This window comes from Rhea americana, unplaced genomic scaffold (genome assembly GCF_003343005.1).
Source record: "Rhea americana isolate MKP2758 unplaced genomic scaffold, rheAme1 scaffold_35, whole genome shotgun sequence".
NCBI classification, from domain to species: domain Eukaryota; kingdom Metazoa; phylum Chordata; class Aves; order Rheiformes; family Rheidae; genus Rhea; species Rhea americana.
Genome location: NW_028186479.1, coordinates 1,065,597 through 1,090,296, shown reverse-complemented (window position 1 = coordinate 1,090,296; position 24,700 = coordinate 1,065,597). Strand labels below are relative to the sequence as shown.

General features: G+C 35.2%; 1 protein-coding gene across 1 annotated transcript in view; it reads left to right on the top strand.

The window, feature by feature from the left end:
- NEK10 (NIMA related kinase 10) overlaps positions 1–24,700 on the top strand; it is a 92,704-nt gene that overhangs the window by 32,754 nt on the left and 35,250 nt on the right. The window contains 3 exon segments of the mRNA XM_085311754.1: positions 3,419–3,494; positions 20,086–20,215; positions 20,822–20,892. Coding sequence (XP_085167880.1) covers positions 3,419–3,494; positions 20,086–20,215; positions 20,822–20,892 — 277 coding nt within the window.

Here is a 24,700-nt window from a genome sequence, read left to right as displayed (position 1 = left end):
AATAGATAGTTTTTCCTGTTTGAACAGGAAGCAAGTAGATGGATCTTTCTACTGATAACATTAAAAGTCCAAGATTACTTCCTCACAGGAATTGTTCTTTTTCTTTCCCCTTCAGCTGTACTGTAAACTAACCATTGTTTGTTTTGTTTTTGATCTAAAAAGAGTATTTTTTTTTCTTTTCATGGAAATGGAACAATATAACAGTGAAAATGAGGGGTTTTGTTGTTTTCTCTGGGAATGAGAGTGTCTAATGCCAATGCCTAGAGAGAGTCTTGCATTGCAAGACTACAGGAGGCAAAAAGAATCCTATGAATTGGTAGACAATTTAGTGGTTTAGAACTGCAACATCAGTTTTGGGACTAGATTAAAACAGAAAAAAACTAATCTAGCAAAAGGGAGAAAGCTTTGATTGAGACATAAGTACCAGTCTATATGGTTTCCAGAGGCAGTGGAAGAGAGGGGCATGACTGCCTTTTTTGGTGACAGAGATCTACTAGCTCATCTTTCTCACAAAACCTCACTGTGAATCACTAAATGGGCTTATGATTTCCATTTTGGATGAACTGATGCACCATGGACTTCTGTTTCCTCRTGTAGGTAGTGGCTGGACAGCCTACCTGCCCTCTCCCTCTCTCCTGTTTTGTCTTATCTCTTTGCCTTTGCTCTTGCTACCCTTTGTTTTGTTTCATACAGTCTCATTCACAAAGCTTTCACTGGCATTCTCAGCATGATTCTGTGGGAGCTTTCCTTTTCTATTTTTCTCTGGTCACTTCTCTTTAGCCTACTAGTATTTATCATTGTATTGGCAGTGTTAATAAAGTTCCTTCCAGCTAGTTCTTATATCACTTTTGTTAATTGGTAGGTTCTTTCTCTGTRCAAGTGGGAATGGAAGCTGTAGGAAAACATTTGGATCGTTTAGGTTGCGTAATTTCATTCTGAGATTGGTGCGATTTCTGATCAGATGCGTCTTGAATATGTATGAATTTTAGAGGGTAGATCCAGCTTCTGAGGAAAACCTTTCCCTGTTCTTAAGAACTTTGTCGTAGTGCTTGATGTACCACTGGATGAATCAACTGTAGTAAATCAAGATGGTTTAGGAAGAATAATTTCCTGAATAATGCCCTGATAAACAAGGCTCTGAATATCAGGAGTGACCAGTAAGACCGTRACATAAGAATCACTAGGTCACATCAAAGATTCATGTAGCTCACTTTACTCTCTGTAGTTACAGCTGATGCTTAAGCTCATAAGAAATTGAGTAAATATAGAGTAATATTGCTTTTGTAATTCCCTACCAGCTTCTAAAATCAGGGATTAAGAAGACATGCAGTAATGTGAAGCTACCTCAAGAAATTCCCTGATGTGAGTTGTCACAATCAGTCCTCACTAATCAAGCCTCAGTTCACAGAAAAAAACAAAAAACAAAAAACCAAAAACCAAAACAAAAAACAAGGAATGCTGAGTAATAGGGATTCTTCTAACTACTTTAATCATATTTTCACTTAAGAGTATGGGAGGCAGAGATCTGGCAGTTCTCAAAAATGATTTCATTTGTTTGTTATCACAGCAACTTTTAGCATCAAGTACCAAGTGAGGAATCCTGGAGTCTTAAAAGAAGATATAGACCAACTTAAAAGCTGCAGAAAAATGCCTAAGTAGAGTAAAAGAAGCAATGTCACTAGTCTCTCTGCAGTTCAGTATTTGCCAGTTTCTCTTTAGTTCTGTGTTATGGGGTTGAAAAAACTTAGAAAAAGTGTTTGTTTAATATAAAGCTAATTGTGATATGCTTTACATTTCTTAGCTCTTGTAGCACCAGATGTATCTAGGAGCTTCTCAGTGATGTCAAAACTGTTCAGCAGAATTTGGAAAAGATTACAGTCTATGAAACAGGTCTTTTCCTTCCATTTCTGGAGACCTGAGCCTACAAAGAAGAGAAGATGATTAGTCTATCTTGCTGTTTTTTTTCCTTTGCTTTCTTTTTTTCCCCAGATGAATAAGCACTAAGGTAGTGTTAAAATTTTAAAGTTAGAATTTCCTCTACAATTGGGACATCCATCCCTAAATCTTTCAAGCACCTGGAAATGAATTTATGAATTCTTAATACTCTTTCTTTGTAGAATGTTAGTTATGTGAAGACTTCAAAAGGAGGGAAGTTAAAAGGATTCACTCAAATTAAGGAAAGTATAAACATTGCAAAAATCTCTGGTCCTATTGTGATTAATATCCTCTAGGGTGAACTGCCTGAGGAGTGTCAAGGGCAAAAAGGAGACTTCTCATGCATCCTGTTAATTTAGCATTCTTTCTACCTTCACTTTCCAAGCACTACGGCAGTAAAAGCAATACAACACTACAAAGAAGGACTACAGTCCTTTGAACATTTTGTTCAAAGAAAAATGATCTGTGACCAGGGTATCCCGATTTGGCTTTCTTATCAAAAACCTTTTCTGAATAAGAGATCTACAGCTTTCCACACCTTTGAATCTCACACTGAGCAAGAGCGAACAGAAACTAATTTTTCTTACCTATGTTTTCTTCTGATCCACAACTTCTTTGAGTAGAAACATTTTTAACTAAACTTCATACAGTCTGTTACTATCTCACTGTAAAAATAATTGGGATAAAAATGCTCTGATGAGTGCTCTTCTGCTTGTCTAGCAGTAGTTAGGATACTCTCTAGATCCACATAGAACAGGAGCCTTGAAATATTTTAAACTACTCAAATCTTACCATTTCTTAAATAGTATTAAAATGCAATATTTTATTAGCAGACCTTTAAGTGAATACACTGATTTTTGTCTTGCTCTCTGCTTTTGGATTTAGTGAAGTGCAACGTGTCTTAGCTGCACTGTTGCATTGTACTGCAATATTGTACAAGAGTACAATATTGGTCTATGGAACTTGGAATTGCTTTCATGAAGGTTAGATGAAAAAAATATGCTGTAAATATATGTGACTTAATTATGTGAAAGATTTAGCTTTATAATTGCACAGACCTCCCATACTCCTCCAAACTAAATTTCTGAGAAATTCATCCTTCCCAACTGTTTATCATAGTTTGAAATAAAGCCAAATAATTATTTTTCCATTAATTTGGGCATTAGATCACTGCTTGTGGATACTTACACTGTCATGCAGTTGATTGGGAAATATTAATAGAAATCTGCAATTGGTCATATAATTTGGATTAAAAACACCAGATGTGTGTTTATAATATTTTTAAATCTGGCAGGCCTGATTAAAACATATGCCATTGATTAATATGGAAATAAGCAGATAGGCTTTACTGCAAAGTGTAAAAGATCAAAAAAGAATTGCTTTTCAACTGTTGTGAACCATCATTAATTTTCGGTTATTTAATTGTCAGGGTAGTTATTGACATGTAAATTTTCTTTCTTTCTTTCTTTCTTTTTTTTTTAAGCTGACTTTGGTCTCGCAAAGCAAAAGCAAGAAAACAGTAAACTCGCATCTGTTGTTGGAACCATTTTGTATTCCTGGTAAGAGTAAAATGCAACATTTAAATGCACTGGCTTCCATCTTCATGGTTATTTTCTTAGAACAGACAGACGTATTACAATACAGTACGGTACAAAGTGCAAGTTACACACAACTGCTCTGCAGTAATTGCTTCCCTGCCTGTTCTGCAGTAGCCCCTTCTTTTTGTGCATGGACAGTTATTGTACAAGTACGTTGATGCAAAAATGAAACATTTCCTGTTCTGGAGTAACTTACTCATCTACCCATACCCTTAAAGATAAAAMAAACAAACAAACAAACAAGAAAACCATTTTCAAGCTATAAAAAGATATATGTAAACAATATAATTTGATTTTTAATGACTGTTAATTTAATTGTGAATTAAGTGGTCAGTTACATTATATATACGAGCAATTTACATTCTGAAAAATATTTGAAATTGGTGCTAGTGAATTTGTTTAGAATCAGTGGGTATTTGGTCTTAATGATAAAACTAGAAAATTATTTTCTGTTGTTCGAAGTTTTCAAAGATGGGAAAGCATAGCACACTTTTTTAATTTAATCTTAATAAATGTATGAATGATAAATTTAAAATTTTGCCTTAGTTGATACATTATTCAGTCTACTAAATGAGCTAAATGTCCTTTGGCATCTGATCTGTAGTCAAGCTGAAATGTTAAATTGCAATACTGATACAGCTACCTCAGCCTTAAGAAGAGGACTACAGGCTTGCATTTTGTCTCTCAAGAGAATGAAATAGAAAGCGTTTTCTGTCCAAAAGGTTCACCTCAAAATGGAAATGGTGCATATAATTATGCATGTTAGATTATTTCAGATAGAAGTAGAACAGTATTAAGATTTGTGTGTTTCATGATGTATAAATAACAACCATGCCTATTATTAGAGATYGCTGTATTGTGGGAGTCCTGGTGGACAAAAAGTTGACCACGAGCCAGCATTGTGCCCCTGTGGCCTAGAAGGCCAATAGTGTCCTGCATTAGGAAGAGCATTGCCAGCAGGTTGAGGGAGGTGATCCTGCCCCTCTGCTCAGCCCTGGTGAGGCTGTATCTCGAGTACTGTGTCCAGTTCTGGGCTCCCCAATACAAGAGAGACATGGAGCTACTGGATAAAGTCCAGTGGAAGGCTACTAAGATGATTCGGGGACTGGAGTATCTTTCCTATGAGGAACGGCTGCGAGAACTGGGCCTCTTTAGCCTCGAGAAGAGAAGACCGAGGGGAGATCTTTTCAATATGTATAAGTATCTAAAGGGAGGGCATAGAGAGGATGGGGCAGACTCTTTTCAGTGGTGCTCAATGATAGGACAAGAGGCAAGAGTCACAAACTGAAACTCAGGAATTTCCTTCTGAACACTAGGAAAAATTTCTTTACTGTGAGGGTGACAGAGCACTGGAACAGATTACCCAGTAGGAGTCTCCCTCCTTGGAGATATTCAAAATCTGCTTGGATGCGATATTTGTTAAAGAAATACTTTTACAGTAACTTCAGCTGGGGCCATGTAGATCCAAACATTCCTCGTTCCTGCACTGACATGTTCCAGGTTCTTCTCTTCCTAATGCAGCCCAGGATGCTACTGGCCTTTTTGGCCACAGGGGCACATTGCTGGCTCATGGTTAACTTGTTTTCCATCAGGACACCCAGGTTCTTCTCTGAAGAGCTGCTTTCCAGCATGTCAGCCCCCAGCCTGTAGTGGGGCATGGGGTTATTCCTCCCTAACATACAGGACACTGCACTTCCTTTTATTGAACTTCATGAGGTTCCCCTCTGCCCATCTCTCCAACCTGTCAAGATCCCTCTGAATGACCGCGCAGCCCTCTGGTGTATCAGCTGCTACTCCTCAGAAATTTAAAAGCCTTTTCTGATTTCAGTCGTCTTTGAATTTCTTTTTTGCTGTGGTGACCACATGTGGTAATTGTATACCTGCCAGAATTCCTAATTTGGGGGATCAGGTCTGTATTTGAAATACTCATCTTGAAGTGGCCTTTTCTCTGCATCTCTTTTGAGATCTTGGCTTGCAGGCTTGTAATAAGTTATTAAAGGTTCAGAACTATCAGTGGAGTTACTAGTAGTTCTGCTGAATTATGAGGAAGAATCAGGAATTCAGACTTCATGTTGTCGCTTTTGAAACTTTTAATTTTGATTTCCTAGTACCAGAATGATAATGATTTGACACTTACTCCATGGAAATCACTAAATCTAAAATGACTTCAAGAGAGTCCTTGTAATGTGTTGAATACTCAGATCCGAACCTTGAAGACGTGTTCATGTTGCCTCTTAGTGAGCGGAAGTGAGGCAATTTAAATACTACTCTGTTTCCCAAAACACTCCTGAAGCATAGCTCAACCCATTTGTGATAGTCTGGGTAGTTAAGTGTAGTGTAATTTTCTCATCCTAATTGCATTCTCTTYTTTTCTCTCCTGTTAGATTTAGTGCCAAATGTAACTGATCCACTTTTCACATGTTATAGGAAATTCTTACTTGAACAATACATGTGGAGGCTTCTTGTAGATTTAAATGTACTACCTTTTTTTTTTTTTTTTAAAAAAAAATGATTCTACCACACTTATTATTAGCATAGCCTGTCTTCATACATACAAATACATCAGAACTAGGACTTGGGTTGTTTTCTACCTCTTTATCCAGTTATTTAGAAGTAGGCATTGGGATGAAATTTCACGTACTTGTTGCATTTGCTCTGCAACTGGTCTTTTAGGGCATTACTTGTCAGTTCCTCTTCTGTTCCACAGGCAAAGCAGTGGTCATTGCCTGTCTGCTACCAGAAGAGAAACCAAGGATAGGGAACTGATGTCTTTGTATTAAAAATGTATACTTCAGTCATATGTAAAATGACAGGATAAAATATTTAATTTTTTTCCAGTACCATGATCATTTATGAATGTTAAAAAGCCTTTGCAAAGAGGTAGAAGAAGTGAATACTTCCTTCAAGGTACCTGGTTAGTACTGCTTTTTGATATGGAAAACTAGGCTTTTTGATATGGAAACTTATTCATAAAGAATGAGGTGAACTGACTGAGTTCTTTCACATAAGCCAGGAACAGAAGTTAGAGCCTAAAGATTCAATCGGTGCTTGAACTAGATTTCTTTGATGATTTATAGTAAAAGTGAAGGGCTATGAAACAATCAAAATGATAGGAATGGCTATGTAGCAAGAGCAACCAATATTAGTTCCTGCAGAAAAGAAAGGAAAGGGGAAAGAGAGTTGACAGACAGCATTGTCATTCTAGAGAGGCAGAAATTGGCTGCTTCTGAATTGCAAGGGTAATAGTTATGAGTAGTTTGAAACAACCTATCCTTCTTGAAGCAGATAACACAGTACAGAAACAAAATAATAAATGTCAAAATAAGCAGAGTCTGCATATTTTTTAGATTTGGATATACAGCATTATGAAGAGTGGTTCAGATGCTAGGAAAAATACATCACTATATACTAAACATTTTTGTATTCATGGTTGATTAGTAAGAGCAAATAATGAATCAGTTTGCTAATGCAGTTTAAGAACTGTGCCATTGTGAAGTAATAGCAGTATTATATGTTTAAAGAGGTACTTACACAACTATGCTTTGTAATTGTGATGATTTTCTGTTCTGCTTCATACTAATACATAATTCTAATATTAAAGTGATTCAATTCCTTTTAATTGGTTATGTTCTTGACTTAAGAAGTCCAGCAGTGTGTACATTTGGAATAAAAATATATTAAATAGATGTGTTTACATTTAATACATTAAAAATTGAGGAACTGACTGCTTTAAGGTAATGATGATGAGTTCTGAAGTCTTTTCCTCGCCCATAAGACACCAAAAACAATCTGACCCAAATTAATGGTGTCAAAGTCTTTACTAACCAGCTATCTTGAAGGCCCTCCCAGAACAGGTGGCAAATCATACGTGGGCATAGAGAATGATGTTTTTTCTCATGTATACCTGCCGTTTCTTCGCGTCACAAAAAAGAAAATTCTGGCTTATGAAGGGGTCATATGAACAGCAGAACAAGAGATCTAAATATATGATAGCTGAGTCATGAGTCATGATTATGATAATTATTTTGGAATTGTATATACAGAAATTTTTAGAAAAACTTTGGAAAATGAAATAAATTTTGAAGTTGAGATGGAATAGAGAATCCTATCATAGTTTATTATTATTATTATTGTTGTTGTTGTTGTTGTTCATTCTGCTGACAGATATGATAATATTTCACTTATTTAAAGCCTTTTCCTGTTGGGAAGGGTAATGAAAGATGAGGGAGTATGTTCTACTTTCATAAGTACTTATTTTTTAGGCTGCTTTACAATGCTATATAATCGTGCCTATTACCAGTTTTCCTTGTTATTTCCTTCTCCACAAATAACCTTTGAACTATTTCACCAATTTTAACTAAGTCTGAGGGTCATTTAAATGTTTGAGGAAATTTGGTAATGGAAAGTGAGTAGAGACCTAGGTTATTCCTCTCAGTGAGAAAAAAGTCTGAGCTGAGATAAAATGTTACCTTCCAAATAAGCCACCATACATGTTGTCATCTGACAGTACTGTTCAGTGTGAGGCTTGCCTAGAAGGGTAACAGAAGTTGAATAATTCTTTCAGTATATTAATACGATATTTCCATAAGAGGATATGTTACAGGACAATTAAATCAAGTCTCCACTCTGAAAATGGCGCATAGCAATGGAACGTAATTGTGTAAGTGCATTTGTAGTTTAAGCAAAGGTTTATAATAAGATGTGTCAGCAAGAAGTCTAATGCAGTTTGAGGTTAAATCCTCAGAGACAGTATAGCTGAAGACAGGCAGATAATATTATGTCTCTCAATGCAACAGTGCAACTCTTTATAGAACGTTATGTTTCATTATGGACATACCATTATTAAAAATATAAACTGGATGATCTTCAAGGAAGAGCATTAAAAGTAGTTGACAGACTAGACTGACTTGTTGAAAGAAGAAAGGTCACTCGTTAGAAGTGACTAACTTTTATACAATTTGGCTAAATAACGTTGGCTACATTTCAAATATGAAGAGACATTTGTTACCTATTTAAGGCCACATCTGATACTACTTAGCATTGCACATTGGAATAAGACTGGATGTTGTGAAACAAAAGTTAGAAAACATAAAGATCTCTGTATTTATCTCTGGAAAAAATATTTCAATTGAAATTTTAAATCCCCACCATAACACGTACTTAATACTAGACAGGTCAGAAGGCACAAAAATCTAGGGCTGAAAGAAAGCCACACTGAAAGTAACATGGGCTAGTTGATGCAGATTTTTTTCCTTCCTCTCTAGTTCCTAGGAAGAGAAGAGTTGTTTTACTCCAAATAGTTTACAAGTAAATTTACAAAGTCATAGAACAAGTTTTCTCAGTAAGAGTGTGAAAACACAGAGGTTAGTTTTTATACTTTTTAATCTAAACTGACCATAATTGCTAAGTAGAAAGAAGTTAATTATCTTATATATTAGATTCCAGCAAATTCTTGCAAACTCATCTAATCCAGTCAGGAAGAAGTCTCTTGTGTAGCTGGAATTCATCTTGCTTAAATGCAGGCATTTGAAAATTAGGCATCTTATTCAGGCAAAGCAGCTGGATCACTACAGAATGTGATGGAAAAAAATAGACACTTTAGTAGGAAATTTCATCCCATCTATCTCACTAGAACAACAACTATTCTAGAATGAGGTGAATCACCTTCCTGATATGTGTCTTTCCATTTGCCATAGAGGGAGCTGGAGCACTACCTTAGCTTAGATCTAATTTGTAGAAGTTTAAAGTTAGGTGAAATTAACGGTTTATATGAATCTCAGTTCGAGATTTAGGGTTATTTTAGAGTTATTAAAGAATGGGATTTGCTGCTGTTTGTGGTCTTCTTACAGAAAATTATTTTTCCGCATCGCCCTGTCAATTTTAAATATTCATATTATTTTTTGATAAGATTGGTTATTTGCACAAAGGCATTGAATTAAGTTTATTTTGAAGGACATGTAATGCAGTAAGCAAAATCTTATCATTTTTTCAAGTGTTCAGATTTCTTTTCCATAGATTAAAGGAAAAAACCTTTTTCCTTTGTTGAGCTATTTGTACAGTTACAGATTTAAGGCAAATCCTCAAAACACTTTGTAGGAAATTGCAGTTGTAATTCACTGGAAAACAGTTCTAGTTAAAAGGAATATGTTCTTAAAAGTGTCTGTCAGATGCATATTAGGAATACCTTTAGAATATGAATGCTTCAATTTTTATGTAGAAGGATAGCACTTTGCTACAACCTAACAGATATAATTTATCTACAGCATTTCTTTAAAAATTGGCAGCTTGACAATCTACTATTTATTTATTTATTTATTTTTGTATAAGAACACTAGGTGTGTGGACCATGCAGTGATGTTTGCCTTAAATAATGTTAATCAAAAATCACATTGAAGGGAAAGTTTATTTAGTAAATTTAAGAATCTGGCTTATACTCTCTGTTGTTGTTTTAGACTTTGTTCCATGATGTGTCTGAAGGAATAATAGGTGTAAATTAGAACTTTAACATGTTTTTCTGTTTTTTTTTTTTTGGCTTCTCAGAGGCTCTATATGTAATACTGGACCACTAAACTAGGTATTGATGATGCTTTGATTTGTCCTTAAAATTACTCAGAGATGAATATGATAATCTTGAATTCAGAAGAATAAAATGAGTTGGAACAGCTATGCACATTAGATTTTTAGCTTAATTAGGTAATTATTGCATTTTACTTACAATGTGAAATGTGATACTTGATGGCATTCTTCAGTACAGTGAGATACTGGAAACAACAAAAAGTTTACTATAAACATCGCCTTTTCTAGTRGAACCTGCAAGGCTCATTAAATTATTCTTGAAACAAGTTTTTAAAAAGAAAAAGCATGAAAATGTGAAGTAGTTTTACGCACTGACTTTAGAGGTCCACAACATATTTTTCAGTAGGACCATGTATGTGTATTTGTATATATACATATATATATGTATGCATATATAAGTAACAGTGAGAAAACATGTATTTGTAGAGAAGTTAGTTCAGTTTAGATAACGAGGCAAGTACTGTCTTGTTTGCTCAGTTTATTTCTATATTCTCCATTGCCAAATTAAGCATAGATTGGGTTATCCAGCTAGCAACACTCTCTGGCATAACCATATTTAAACAAAGTTGTCTTGTTGATGTCCTCCATGCTTTCAAGTGCAAATAACCCTTAACATTGTAAAATTTTTGGCAGCTATTTTGTTCCACCTGCTAGAACTGATACTTAAGCAGAATACTTTGAAATTGTCCAGTAGTATTCTGGCAAACACACAAATTTTTGGCGTATATTCTTTTTTCTATGTATTCAAGTGTGAGAATATTCTGGTATTGATGTGTCTTGGATAGCAAGGTTGGTGAACGTCAGTGAAGTTTGTCAGTTTTAAAGTTACATTTTTGAAAAGCTACTTACACAGTTAAGCATTTAYTTTATACTGCTCCATGAGATTCAAAAAGTCCTTATTTTAATTAGCACTAAAGATTAATGTGTGCAAAAGCAGGGAAAATGTAAATGTTCCACGAATGGGAAGTGCCTACTGGATAAATACATGACCTCTTCTAACTGCCAGAGATGTGCACATTTGAAGTAAAAGTACAGAGTTCAAAGATGGGAGGACATGGGAGGACACATGGTAGTTGAATGCACCTCACAAGTCTTTTGAACCCAGAAGTGCTTGCAATAAAATTTTTCTGCAGTCTTTTCAGCAGCTTTTTGTATAGGTTTTCTATTCAGAAAAAAAAGCACTGAGAATAGATATCCTGAAGCTTTTATTTCCTAAATTTAGTTATATTTTGATTGACCGAATGGTTCTTGCTTACCTAGCAAAAGATTAAAAAAATTTCATTTGAGTATTATGAACTAAGAGTAAAGTTGAAAATTATGTTTTGGTGGAGGCTGCTTTTATGTCTAAAAGGCCAGCCTTTTGGCAGTTAGTTAGTATCTCTGTTCCCTAGAGAAACCTCCCCACTTTGTGCCAGTAGCACTTGTTTTTAATGCCATGATATCAAATGTGTCAGTGAAATGATCAAAGTGGAAAAATAACAGGAGGAGGAGGAGAATCAGCCATGCCACTCTTGGGCCAACACAAGAATTTGTATAAACACATGATGATGAACTAGATTGGAGAACTGCTCCAGCTGAAAAATAATTCGGGTTATTTTTCAGGTGAATCAGGTCTTTCATCTGACTCATTATGCAGCTGTAGAAATACTTGTGCTGCCACTACAGGATAGGCAGGAGTGGCAAAAAAGTGGTTGAGAGCAGCAGAAAAGCAGAACTATTTCTTGTCTGGGTTTACAATATTTTTTAAATTACAGCCTGAACAACTTAATACATATGAAGCTATTTGGCCTTCCCAGCTTATTATGTGCTCTACATTCTGCTGGGTAAACGAGTCCATAGGGATGACTCATTGCACTTATGGATCAGAAGAAGTACCTTCTTCTACATAAGTACATAAGTAGGTACCGCGGAACCTGCTTTTGGCATGGATGTCAGTAATTCTGATATGAAAATGTCTTTTTTTTTAAATTAATAAAAGTAAAGAATGGTAGAATAAACTTTTTTTAAGTGTCAGTTGATTTGTACTAACATGTGATATTGGTGTATTAGAAGTGAATTGCAGACATTTTTCATAGTGTTCTAGAACACTAATTACGTTGTTAAAGCTCATAAGTTATTTTCCAGCTGATATATGTGGCATCTCTAAGCAATAACGTATAATACCAGCTTAATGTTTTATGAACTGAAGCAAATACAAATTGCTTGCTGAATATTAACTCAGTGTCTGTATCTTTATTTCCAAAAATGTAAAATTAAAAAAACAAAAGCTGGAGTGCAAAACACCTGCTTCTGTTCCTGATAGGCCAACACTGAATATGTGCTGAAAGAATCCAGTAAGTTTGTGATTTCTCTAAATTATTGATCAATGGCAGTGTAGCTGTGAGGAGATAACAGTGGTGTTGGTTATTAATCTRTTTTTACTGGGTTCTTGTTTTTTACACATTTCTCAATGCTCATTAACATTTAAATTTGTGACAGACTACTCAGCTTTATTACCATTTGTGTTAAGTTTCTTTCCATATCAAAACAGGCTTTTTTGGGGGAAAATTTTAGTAAAAATTAAGGGAAGTATTGTCAGATAGTCCATATATATCCTACAGTTAATTAATGGCCTGTTACTTATTGACTTCAGATGATTTTTTTGCTTTTCATACACTAAATTGTATGGATGGACAGGAACTTTCTGTGCCGGAGATTATACTGATGGAAGCTATTGTATATGGGAAAGTTACCTCCCTCAGCTGACTTCAACCATTATAAAATTACATTCTCTACCTCATGGCAAGAGGATTTATATCACTGTAAAATTGCAGACTAAAGATAATAAACTCATTCCAACCCTGTACATTTTAAAAATCAGTGGGAATTATTTTTTTTAGATATTTTTTATAGATTGCAGAGGGTATTTGAAAGGATTTGTTTTGTGAAGWCAAAATTTTATATAAAATTTTTTATAAAAAGAAATATTTAGCATAATTTGTAATGAGGAAGATAAATACAAGTTAGTAGACTATGTAATAAATTACATTATGAAAATCCTTGGCAATACATTTCAAAATAGAAAACTGTGGAGGTTATGTTTCTAACTAATCATGGAAAATCCTATTCCAGCTTCATCGCTCGAGGGATAGGCAGAATATCCCCAAAAGGCTTGTAGTGAATTCTTTTTGTAGGTGAGAAACGCAAAGAGCTTTCAGCAATGTTCACAGAACCTCTTCATTCAAATTGTCAGTTTTGTGGCTCCTATTCCTCCTCTTCCACTGCTTTTAGTGGTAATTATGAAGCTCTAATACCAAATGGGTATTAGTAGCTTGCCACAAACTATCCAGAGAAGAAAAATGTGACAAGCAGCAACTGCTTTTCTGTCTTTCCTATTTTCTGTTTTGGGGTGATGCTAATGGTGAGATGATATATTTTTTTCCACTTTTTAATACTTCTTCATTCTGTGATTCAAACAGGGAACTGATTATAGAGTAGGATTTTGTTTTGTTTTGTTTTAAATAATGCTCTAACCACCCACAAAGTATCCTACTGCAATTTAGTAAAATGCAAAGTCTGTCATGTGAGTGGAAATGGGCCATTTGGTTCATATAAACTTAGAAAAGGTGCTGTAACACAAGCAGACCCTTGATCCTTTTCAGTCTTTGGTCTGAATTTAGTGGTCTAGACYTGGCTCTGAATAGAAGATAGACCTTCATTGAGACAACGGAGCTTCTAACTTGATATTAGGAAAAAAAGAATTTTCACCATTAAGACAGTSAAGTATAGAAATGGGCTGTCCAGAAAACTTGAGCAGTCTTCACCTCTGCAGGTTTTCAAGACCTGACTAGATAAATCTCTGTAAATCTGGTCTAATCTCRTAGCTGATTCTGCTTTGAGCAGAGGTTGAACTAGAGATCTCCAAACTGAATTGTTCTATGATTTTATGATAGAAATTGAAAACAGTTAACTGTTTYTCTGTTAACTGTTTCTGTTTATATGACTCAAGACTGGAAATGTGGTTTGCTTCATCCCCATTGTGCTTTTGGAACACAGAAATTAAAAAAGTAGGTCACTCCTTCTCTACAGATTGCTAGTGTACTGGTAAGACAAAGCAACATAGAAGTTATGCTAAGATCTATTGAGTACATGCTTAGTCAAGCCAAAATTTAAGCTGCAACAGGTGAAAACTAAACTGGTGTACACATTCCCTTCTTTTTTTTTTGGGGGGGGAGGAGGGGGGGTCACTAGATGCTGCTTATTTACTGTTGTCTAGGACTTTACTAACCCAAACTTGTCAGACTTCAAAAGAATATAGAAATATTTTGCCTGGAAAAAGATCTTTAGAATGTTTGTTTAGGTTCTTGTGTTAACACTTGGTCTTTGATGGTTATGGGTGATGACAGTGATACAATTTCACATGATGGTAAAATCTGTCTGTGCTGAGAGCCAGCACAAATTTTAAGACTATTGAAATTCCATTACTAAACTAAAACACAGCTCTGTGAGTCTTCTGTTGCACCATTAATGATTCCCAAAATAGTGAAACATGACCCAAAATGATTATTTTCTCTCTTATCACCAGGGTTTGGGTTCTGTATTATTTTGTTGAAAGCACTAAGCAGTGAGTATTGCAGATCTCTATGAAAATATTGATGTTCTTGTTCACTACTATCTTTCCTGTGAGCTATTGATTTCTAGGACAGTTTTTCTGAAAGCTTCATCTTTCTCGCATAAGATTAACATCTGAGAATGACTGTGTCATTTCTTTTATGGTGAATTGTGGCAGTTATAGGTGATCATGAGGCAGACTGTTCCAGTAGCTTAACCCAGTCCTGGATGAAAAGTTTCAATATCAGAACTGGTATCTTGAGTTTGACCTTGTTCTTAGAAGGGAATTAGTACAACATCAGAGATCAGATGATGGTAAATTTCTGTAACATTTGGAGCTGAACAAAATGAGAGGCCCAAGAATGCAAAGGTTAAATAATATGAGTGAGGAAACTTTGTGGGCAGAGTGTGTGTGGAGAGATTGTGTAAATCCCTTCCTCTACTTTGCTGTGATGAATTCTGTGAGCAACTAATGTCACCTAAAAATGCTGTCCACTGTTATTATCTTATAAGTTTTTTAATAAAGGTACCTTCATAGCTAAATTTAATGGAAATGGCAAAGAGTTCTTCCTTTTTGGGGGACCAAAAAAAAAAAAAAAAAAGATCAGTGTATGACAAACTTGTCTGTAAGAATCTACCATAGGCTCTCAACTTCCCTCACAACTGTTTTACCATTTGTGCTCATTGAATAATGCATATTTTCTGCTTGAAGTACAAGTCTATGAAGTTCTGTGCATTTTAATAACTGTGCGCTATGGCATAATATCCATGGAAAGTCTCAGCTATGTTAATTTTAATATTTTTGGAAGTTGCTGATTTTACTTTGGACCTGATGGAAATGCATGAAAATAAAATCAGGTACCTGTTATAAACATATGTGCGTACACGCACAYGCAGAGGAATGATTATCCTAGATCAGACTGAAAGGCAATCTCTCCTACTCTCCTGTCTCCAACAGTGGCAGTAATTGGCTGTCTAAAGAGAAGCAAGGAAAGAATAAGCATATTTGATATTCTAGCCTCTAACTGTTTTCAGCTAAGTTAGCTTGCTGAACCAGATATGGTTTCTATGCATGGTAGATGCACCACCAGCTGCAAAAATCTCCATCAAGCTGTAAATAATTAGTCTGAGAAATGAAAAACATATAAGCAATAACTAACTGTCATTTGTTTATAATCTTGTTTGGTTGTGTTTACTTCTTACTTCTTTACTTTTAATAGAGCTAACTCCTCTTCTAGAAGTTAGTTTAGAAAATCACTCCTATTTTAATTAACCCATAACTATCTAGTTAAAATCATGTCCATTTGAAGATACTCCTCATACTGTAGGATGGCATGCACCAGCCTGTTCTTATGCCTGTAAGCATTTGGATTGACCAGTGAACACTATACTAAGAAAACTCAAAAGAGCTTTATTGAAGTGCTCTGCAGCATAGGAAATACTCATTAATTGTGCCCCATGTGAAGTCAATCAGACAGCATTGACAGCATTTCTATAAGCTTTAGAAGCTCTGGAAAATTAATGCTGTTTTTTAAAACTTTGTCTCCTGACCTTCCCTCTTGCCCTACCAAGATGCAGGACATCTTCCATCGTATGCAGCACATTCATCCACTAATAGCTAATGTGAACATGAAATAATCCTGTGAGGATGGTGATCTTTCATATGGGAGTGTGATAGTACCAATTTAGTGGAATCCAAATTTGGACAGGCTACCTGTACCTAAACCCAGTTTAAAGTATTCTTAAATACCATGACAAAATAGCATCAACGAACAAAATTATAAATGAATGCTCAGTTGCTCAAAATGTCTCCAAGGCCATTTAGAGATGATTTGGTAACATAGTACTGTTTTACAGGTAGCACACGTATTGACAAGGTTTGATTTTTTTTTCCTGATTTTTTTTTTAAATGTACTTGGGGAAGTTACTTACTCTATTAAAAATAGCCCTTTAATTTTACAAAATTAGTTCAGAAGAAAAGGCAGATACTTTGGATTAATCAATRGCTAATTCAAACGCAAGACAATTCTAAGGCTGTTGGCATAGAAGACTATTTGTTATTCAGTAAAAAAAAGCAATGCTAATATGGTGAGCAAGAGCTTTCTGAGAAACACTTAAAACAGTCTGTTCAAGGATACTGAGCATTTGCAGAATGATGCTGTGGATATATTTCTGTGTCTTTCACTTAGAAGTATTTAGCCTTGCTTTTGCTATGGATGTTTGTTCAGTGAAGGACCCTCCTTAGTTAACATAATGCTGCTGATGTAAGCTTTTTCAGCTTGAATATGTAATTTGGAAATGAGTAGTGATTTATAAACTTAGAAAAAAATGCAGTCATAATCTTGAATACATTAACTGAAAGAGCTGAATGATTATTTGCAAAACAGAACAACCTCCCCCTCCTCCCTCCCACATATAGCTGGTGCCTCTTTTAATATCCAAGACTGTCAATATCGCAGAATATAACATCTGCATTGCTGCTTCTCAGCAGTTTGATTAACCATGGGAGCAATGGAAAAGGAATTATTTATCAGCTCTTAGAGTTTCTTCTTCTATGTATTTTACCTTTATACTGAAAGCTTTTTATGATGTGGACATCTGTTTGCTAGAAATTTAATCGGTGCTGCTAGTTTATTTCACCCAATCCAGATCTCTTAATCTAAGAAGTAAGGGAAGAAGCCTGCCTTTACAAATAAGCCAAAAAGCAGTCATACCAGCACTACCTCCATAAGTTACATTTCTGTAGTTGTTGCTAAGACTGATTTTGTAGCATTTTATGGAATAAAATTCAAGGTTTGCTTTTACTCATTCTTTCTGGCTGCAATAGACAGTGACAATTTATGCTCAGTTGTCAACTGAATTAGACAGACTGTATATACTCCCACAACCCTGCTGTTCTGTGGGCAGCAGTGTACAGGAACAAAACTGGGTACTTTCTCTGGCATCCCTCAACAATGTGGAGCCAAAAGATGCAACTCAATWGCAAAACTGTTTTGCTAGTCAACAAGTACTGTACCCCACCCACATTTCTAACTAGCAGATGGTCAGGCATGCCTTTAGGACAAGATGAGGGATTTCACTACTTCATTTTTTGGAGTAAATAAATAATATTCAGAAATTCTATTTAAAAATGTAAACTGCACAATGCGTTAGCCATGAAAACATAGTGTCATCTAAGGGTAATATTTTAGATTCTTTGTAAGACAGTTGCAGTTACCCAAGATAAATATTGCTTCATTAACATACAGTACTTCTTAAGCATGAGGCAGGACTCATCCTAATGGTCTAAATATCAGAGACTGACTTCTGACTAAGGACGCTTATTCTGGAAGAAAAGATCAGGTAGTACTCTGCTGGAAGGACTCCTTTTGATAAAATGGATTAGATTTGTGTTTAGAACAAGACTTTCGCCAAGAACAAGTAGACCAAATTACTTCATTAATTTAAGCTACTATGCATTTGTATGAAACCTTGCTAAAAATATAACCCTTAAAAATCCTGTCAGTGCCATGTTTTTTCTGTGTTTTCCAAATCACTGGAGTAACAAATAYGTCATTTCCAGCCATCAGCCCAATGGATTGCTGTTTGTTCTGAGTATCAGGTTAGGCTCACTCCATCATCATCATCATCAGTAATGCAAGATCCTGCAGGCCAGGTCATGGTTGCATCTGTTTCTCTGTACCTCTGTKGTCTTCAGCTTATTCTTTCAGTGACTCTTATGCAGCTTTACTGCTTTTAGCAGAGTTCCATCAATTTGGCTTGAGTAATCTCAGCTTGTGGTTTCCTATTATTTAATCATCTAAAAATAGTAATTTGTAACTTTATAACTGTTTATCCATGAAAATGGTTACTTGAAAGAAAGRTTGTAAAACTCAAATCATAGATCAATTTTTATGGAGTATCAGTATACTGAGAACTTATACTAAGAAGGGAGCTTTTGCCTTACTGAGCTTACCATCTRTATGTTAAATTGCCATACTAATAGATACATTTAATACGTAAAAATGAAATTTCCACAAAGTTCTCAAATGAATTAGTGTTACAGTGAGGAATAATGGCAGTCCAATTACAGAAATGATATTCYGTTTTAACTTCATGTTCAACATACTGTATTTCCTATATGGTAACAGCAGCAGCAAATTCAAGGGAAATTGCTAAATAGACTTCACTCAGAAATCTATATCTTACTTGATCAATTTTATCAGAAATGTCTGACCTGTCAGTCTCTTTCATTGTCCCACCCTGTGATCTCAAGTATAATTTTCTGTTCCATTAATTTAAATAKCACCTCAGTAAAACAGTATATCTAGGGGACCTCATTCCATTTATTTTAAATTTCTGCATTTATTTTGTACATATCAGCGTACCTTGTAGCAATATGTTTCATCTAGACCACATCAGTAATTGGATTTATATATTACCTCTTAGCTCCAAAATTTGATGTTTTACCAAATGTCACTTTTACCAGTGTTATAAAGTTGATTCTGTGCTTCCAATTTCTAAGCTGAAAGCAAAAAAAAGACCAAGCAAGCATGGTTTCAAGTTGATTTTACAGGTGAAMGGAGTGAAGTGTTTTTTTTTCCTTCGTTTTTTTATTATTTAAATGCACTAAATCACCAAGTAGTATGACCTTTCCTTACTGCTAGGACTTGAAGTCCAGCATCAGACTATCCCTACTAATATAAATAATTACCATCCAAATTTATGAAGAGTGCTGAGAATATTAAGGAAGTGGAATCTGCTTCATACTGAGTCACAAYTGAAATTACTACCTTCTTTTATTTGCTTTAACTGGATCTTTGCAATATATTTTTTTAAATTTGTCATTAGGCAGTTGAGTGTCTATGCAGCAATATCAGGGATATCAGCACAGAGAGTGCATGACAATAGTTTTAATAGGGTAAAATGGTATTGTGAGCAAAAGGTTTTTGTTCACATTAACTGCAAAATCATCTCCTTTAGTGTTCTAAATATAGGAATGTGATTGAAACCTTTCTGATATTTGAATTACAAGAGGATGTGATATATTTAACCATTCTTAAGTCCATTTTATTGAAATACCATTTTCGAAAGCAAATTCTGAATGCACTAGCTTGTTTGTATCCAATAATTCCAAAGAAGTATATGAAATGAATGGAAAGGATAAGTGAGCAAACAGCTAAACCACCGGTATTGTAAGGAGAAATGTAGCAGAAGTGGAAAAGATATTAATGGTACTTCCACTTACTGAATTTACCATGTAAAGGAAATAAATGCTACCTATTGAAAGTGTGTTCTGAATATAAGTTGTAGTGAATAACTAGAGTGTTGGATTTTTTAAAAAATTCAGCCTAATTCTAGGTGAAAATTAATTAAACACTTGTGGGTTGCATTGTTTTTTATTTAGCCCTGAAGTTGTAAAGAATGAGCCGTATGGCGAGAAGGCTGATGTCTGGGCTGCAGGATGCATCCTTTATCAGATGGCAACTCTGAACCCACCATTTTACAGCACCAATATGCTCTCCTTGGCAACTAAGGTATTTGGATTTGCTAGATCAACCTACCCAATTATTTCTGCATGTGTTCACTAGATCTGCAAGAATTCGTATGTAAGATTACAGAAGCACAAACTGCTCCCTGGTTCAGATGTATGAATGAGCAGAAATATTTATCATTGTATGAATTGTTATGTTGTCATCATAATCACAAAAAATAGCTTGTATGTAATATTACATGATTACTTTTCATACTAGCACATTTTTATCATTGCATTTGGTGATAGGAGTTTTAGATATAAAAAATTTTCTTCATGTGCTATAGTATTGGATTTGCTAAAGGGTTGTTTATTACTCCCACCTTAGAACATGATTATCAAGGAAAAAAAAATCATTGCTTTTTATAAAGGTTTCCCTTGTTCAGATGTTGCATGCCCTTGTTCCACAGTGATTATGTACGTTAATATGGATACTTAATAAGAAGAGACGTTCTGCTTTAAATGATGTTTTATAAGTTGCTTTTCAAGGTAAAGCTGATGATTTAATGCCTATCAGGTTGTTCCAAGGAAAAGTACTTACCACATGACACTTAAAAATTCATAATGAAATATATTTTCTTCGATTAACTCTAGGTTAATAATTTTGCAGATAGTAGGGGCTGTGTATGAACCTGTGCCAGAAGGATTGTACTCTGAAAAAGTGTCAGTTACCATTAAAAGGTAATTACTCATCTTGTCTTATTTCAACATCTTGCCAAAAAGGTGTTTTGTTATGTATGTTTCCAGTAATAACAATGTGACAATTTACTGACTATAGCAACCATCAGTATTTATCTGAATATGAAATGTTTTCTGATTTAAAGGAAAACAGTGCTATCTGCTCACCTTGCTGATAACATACAGTTAGTATAGACGAGACTAGCAGCTACATGCCAGTATAGTCAGCATGTTTAGCCAACAAGTATAACTTTATACATAGCACTGAAGAGTTAAACACTACCACTGCTACAGTTAATCCAGTACACATAAAATTATTTATTTTCGTGAAATTGCAGCAGTTTGAGACTTTTTCAAGTGCAGTTTTGGTCAAGGAAGTAACTCTGTTGCAATAGGTTATTTGTAGCTCGCTGTATGATCACTTTCATCATTTTGTGTGTTTGATTGATTGTTAGAAGTACATTTTTCACTACTTCTAAACATATTAACAAAGCAGAGGTAACACARTGATAGGGAAAAAGATGAGACTGTATTTGTTCTGCTCAATCATCATGTATTTCTCTTTGCTATGATTACACATTTCTTCCTGATGATAATGTAACATGTAAGGCAAATTATGRAGTGTGAGTTGATGCACWTCTAAAGAGACTTAGTCCATTTTAAAAAGACTCTACTTAGAAAAAAAATCTTTTTTTTTTCTCACTCAAATGTGGAATTCCATCTTTAAAAAAATACTTCACTGTGCAAAGACTATAACATTTCTGTACTATCTTTTACTGTATAAAAGGTTTTCTCTTATTTAAAGACCTTGAAAGTGAAAAAAAGTCACTGGAGAGGATAGAAGCAAGTGGAACTAATATTTAAGTTTAAAAGGTCCAGAAATTAATCATTTAAAATATTTACAGGTATTTGTAGTTGATTTTGAAGTATTTTAAAATAAGTACCTTTCTCATCTGTRTACCATTAGGTACCTAGTAACTAGCTAAGTGTGATTCTATTTGTAAAAAGAGATGGAAAACACTACAAATAACATTTCTGAAATAGAATTTTGATAACATACATGACACATTCTGTTTCACTGGCACTTGGTAGAATAACCAGCTTTAGTCACTCACTGCTCACCAGTTAAGAGTAATATAGTCACCCCAAATGTATCCAGAAAATAGCTTCATATCACATCATGTCAGAAYTGATATATATCAATCACATTCTCTTACAAACTTGCAACTGACCTTATCAGTAAAGTTGGACAAACTTATGCCAAAGATCTGGCCTTTCTTCTCCTGGCCCATCGTTTCCTTCCTTTTATTCTTGATAATGATGATAAACTCAGTAAAATGAAGTATTTGATTGGTAGAAGGCCAGCTATTGTSTAACATGCTCTAGGTGACCCTGCTGAGCAGGGAGGTTGGACTAGATGATCTCCAGAGGTCCCTTCCAACCTTACCGATTCTATGGTTCTATGATTCTATTCATTGTTGTTTGTGATTATAGATATTGTTGCTGTATTAAACAGGTTCACTACAAGTCTCTCTATCATTATCAGATGGTCAACATAGTTTAAATAGATGATTAGATAGATATCTGCATGAAAAATTAAAATTAAGTTTTCCTGTCGCATAGGAAAATGCTTCCCACTGCTCATTTTAGTAGCAGTGGGAAGCATAAAATAATGTTGCTTCTCTTACTATTGGTTAATCCTTAACTGAAATATTTTGTTTATTTTTTGGCTCATGCTTCAGGAGACAGACAAAATGAAGAACATTAAAGGAAAAAATGAAGAAGTTCATTTCTGAATGATGACTGAAGCACAATGCCTATTCAAAGAGGAAAGCCATAAATAGAAAAAAACATCTGGTTTCTCTTGTTCATAAAGATTAAAAAAAAAACATGAAAAGCTTCACGTTGCAACTGGAAATTTGCATTCAGTATATTAGATTAGTTTCAGTGGATTAAGCTACTACAGAAGATTTTGAAATCATAATCACCAAAGTCATTCAGAATTGAACATCATTCTATTCAGTGTTCAGTCATAAATCATTACTTTTTAGACACTTGGGAAATGGATTAAGGACCTATCAGAAATCTTTTACAGCTCACATGATTCTTAGAAATTTTGAGTAATTTCATGGATTAAAGTCAAGAATTGAAAAGMAAAATCAAGTGGAACGTTTCTTAGGGCAAAAAAATGCATCTATTTAAAGGAAATATAAAAGTTTAAATAAAATAGATTAACACAATTATGATAATGAAATGAATCTTAATGGATCTTAGAAATTGGCTATAAAAATAGATCAAAATCAAGAATTTAAAATGCTGTAAAACATATTTTCAGAACAGCTGCTTTACATGGCGATATTTATTTAAAAAGTACTGTTTTATAAATAATGAAGTCATTCTGTGACACCTCCTTTAGAGAAGGGTGTTGGGTCAAGTGTATGTGTATGATTATGATTGTTATTAAACAGCTACCTACAGTGCCTGAAACAGGAACCACAGAATTATAGAATAATTGAGGTTAGAAGGGACCTCTGGAGGTCATCWAGTCCAAACTCTGCTCTAAGCAAATCCAATTAGACCAGWCTGCTCAGGGCCTTATCTAGCTGAGTTCTGAATATATCCAAGGATGGAGATTCCACAATTTCTTTGGGCCCTCTTCCAATAYTTTACCGCTTTCATGATTAAAATAAATAACTAAAATAATAATCTTATATCTACTTGGACTTTGCCATGTTCCAGTTTGTGTCTATTGCCTCTTGCCCTATCACTGTGCACCTCTGAGAAGAGTCTGGCTCCATCTTCTCTATACCCTCCTCCCAGTAAGTGGTTGTAGACAGCAGTAAGATCTCCTCATCGCCTTCTTGTCTTATGATTCAACAAACCCAGTTCTCAGCCTTTGCTTGTATGTCACATGCTGCAGTACCCTGGCCATCTTGGTGGTCTTGCTCAAATATGTCAATGTCCTTCTAAAAGTCTGGAGCCCAAAACTGGATAAACTACTCTAGATATGATCTCACAAATGTTGAATGGAGAGCAGAATAATCACTTCTCTCACCTTACTGGCTACGCTCTTGCTAAAATGGCCCAGTATGTAGTCAGCTTCCTTTGCTGCAAAGGCATGCTACTGATTGATGTTCAGCTTGTTGTCCATCAAGACTCCAGGTTTTTTTCTGCAGGCCTCCTTTTTGTCCAGCTGGTACCCAGCCAGTACTTTTGAATGTCCACCCCAGTGGCAGGACTTCACCTTTGTTGAACTTCATTAGTTCCTGTCAACCCATTTCTGCAGCCTTCCAGGTCCTTTTGATAGCAACTCAACCCTCCAGTGTGTCAGCTCTTTCCCCTAGTTTTGTGTCATCCACAAACTTGCTAAGAGTGCACTCTGTCTGATCATCCAGGTCTTTATTAAAGATGAGTTGTTAAAACACTGGCCCAGGACCAATTCCTGAAGGATGCCATGTTCAGATTCCTTTGTGCTGATGGTCCCAGCCCTTTGAGCTAGGAGTTCCAGCWATTTTTTCACCCACTTTGTAGTCCACTTATCCAGTCCATATCTCTCAGTTTCGGCCATGAAGATAGCGTGGAAGACTGTTTCAAAGGCCTTATGAAAATCAACGTAACTACAGCATACACTGCTCTCCCCTTGTCCACAGAGCTAGTTATCTCCTCGTAGAGAGCAATCAGGTTAGTCAGATGTGATTTGCTTTTTTAAAAAATCCATGTTGGCTGTTCCCAGTCAATTTCTTATCCTCCGTATGCTTAGAAATGGCTTCCAGAAGAGTTTGCTGTATTATTTTCCCAGGGGATGATGTGA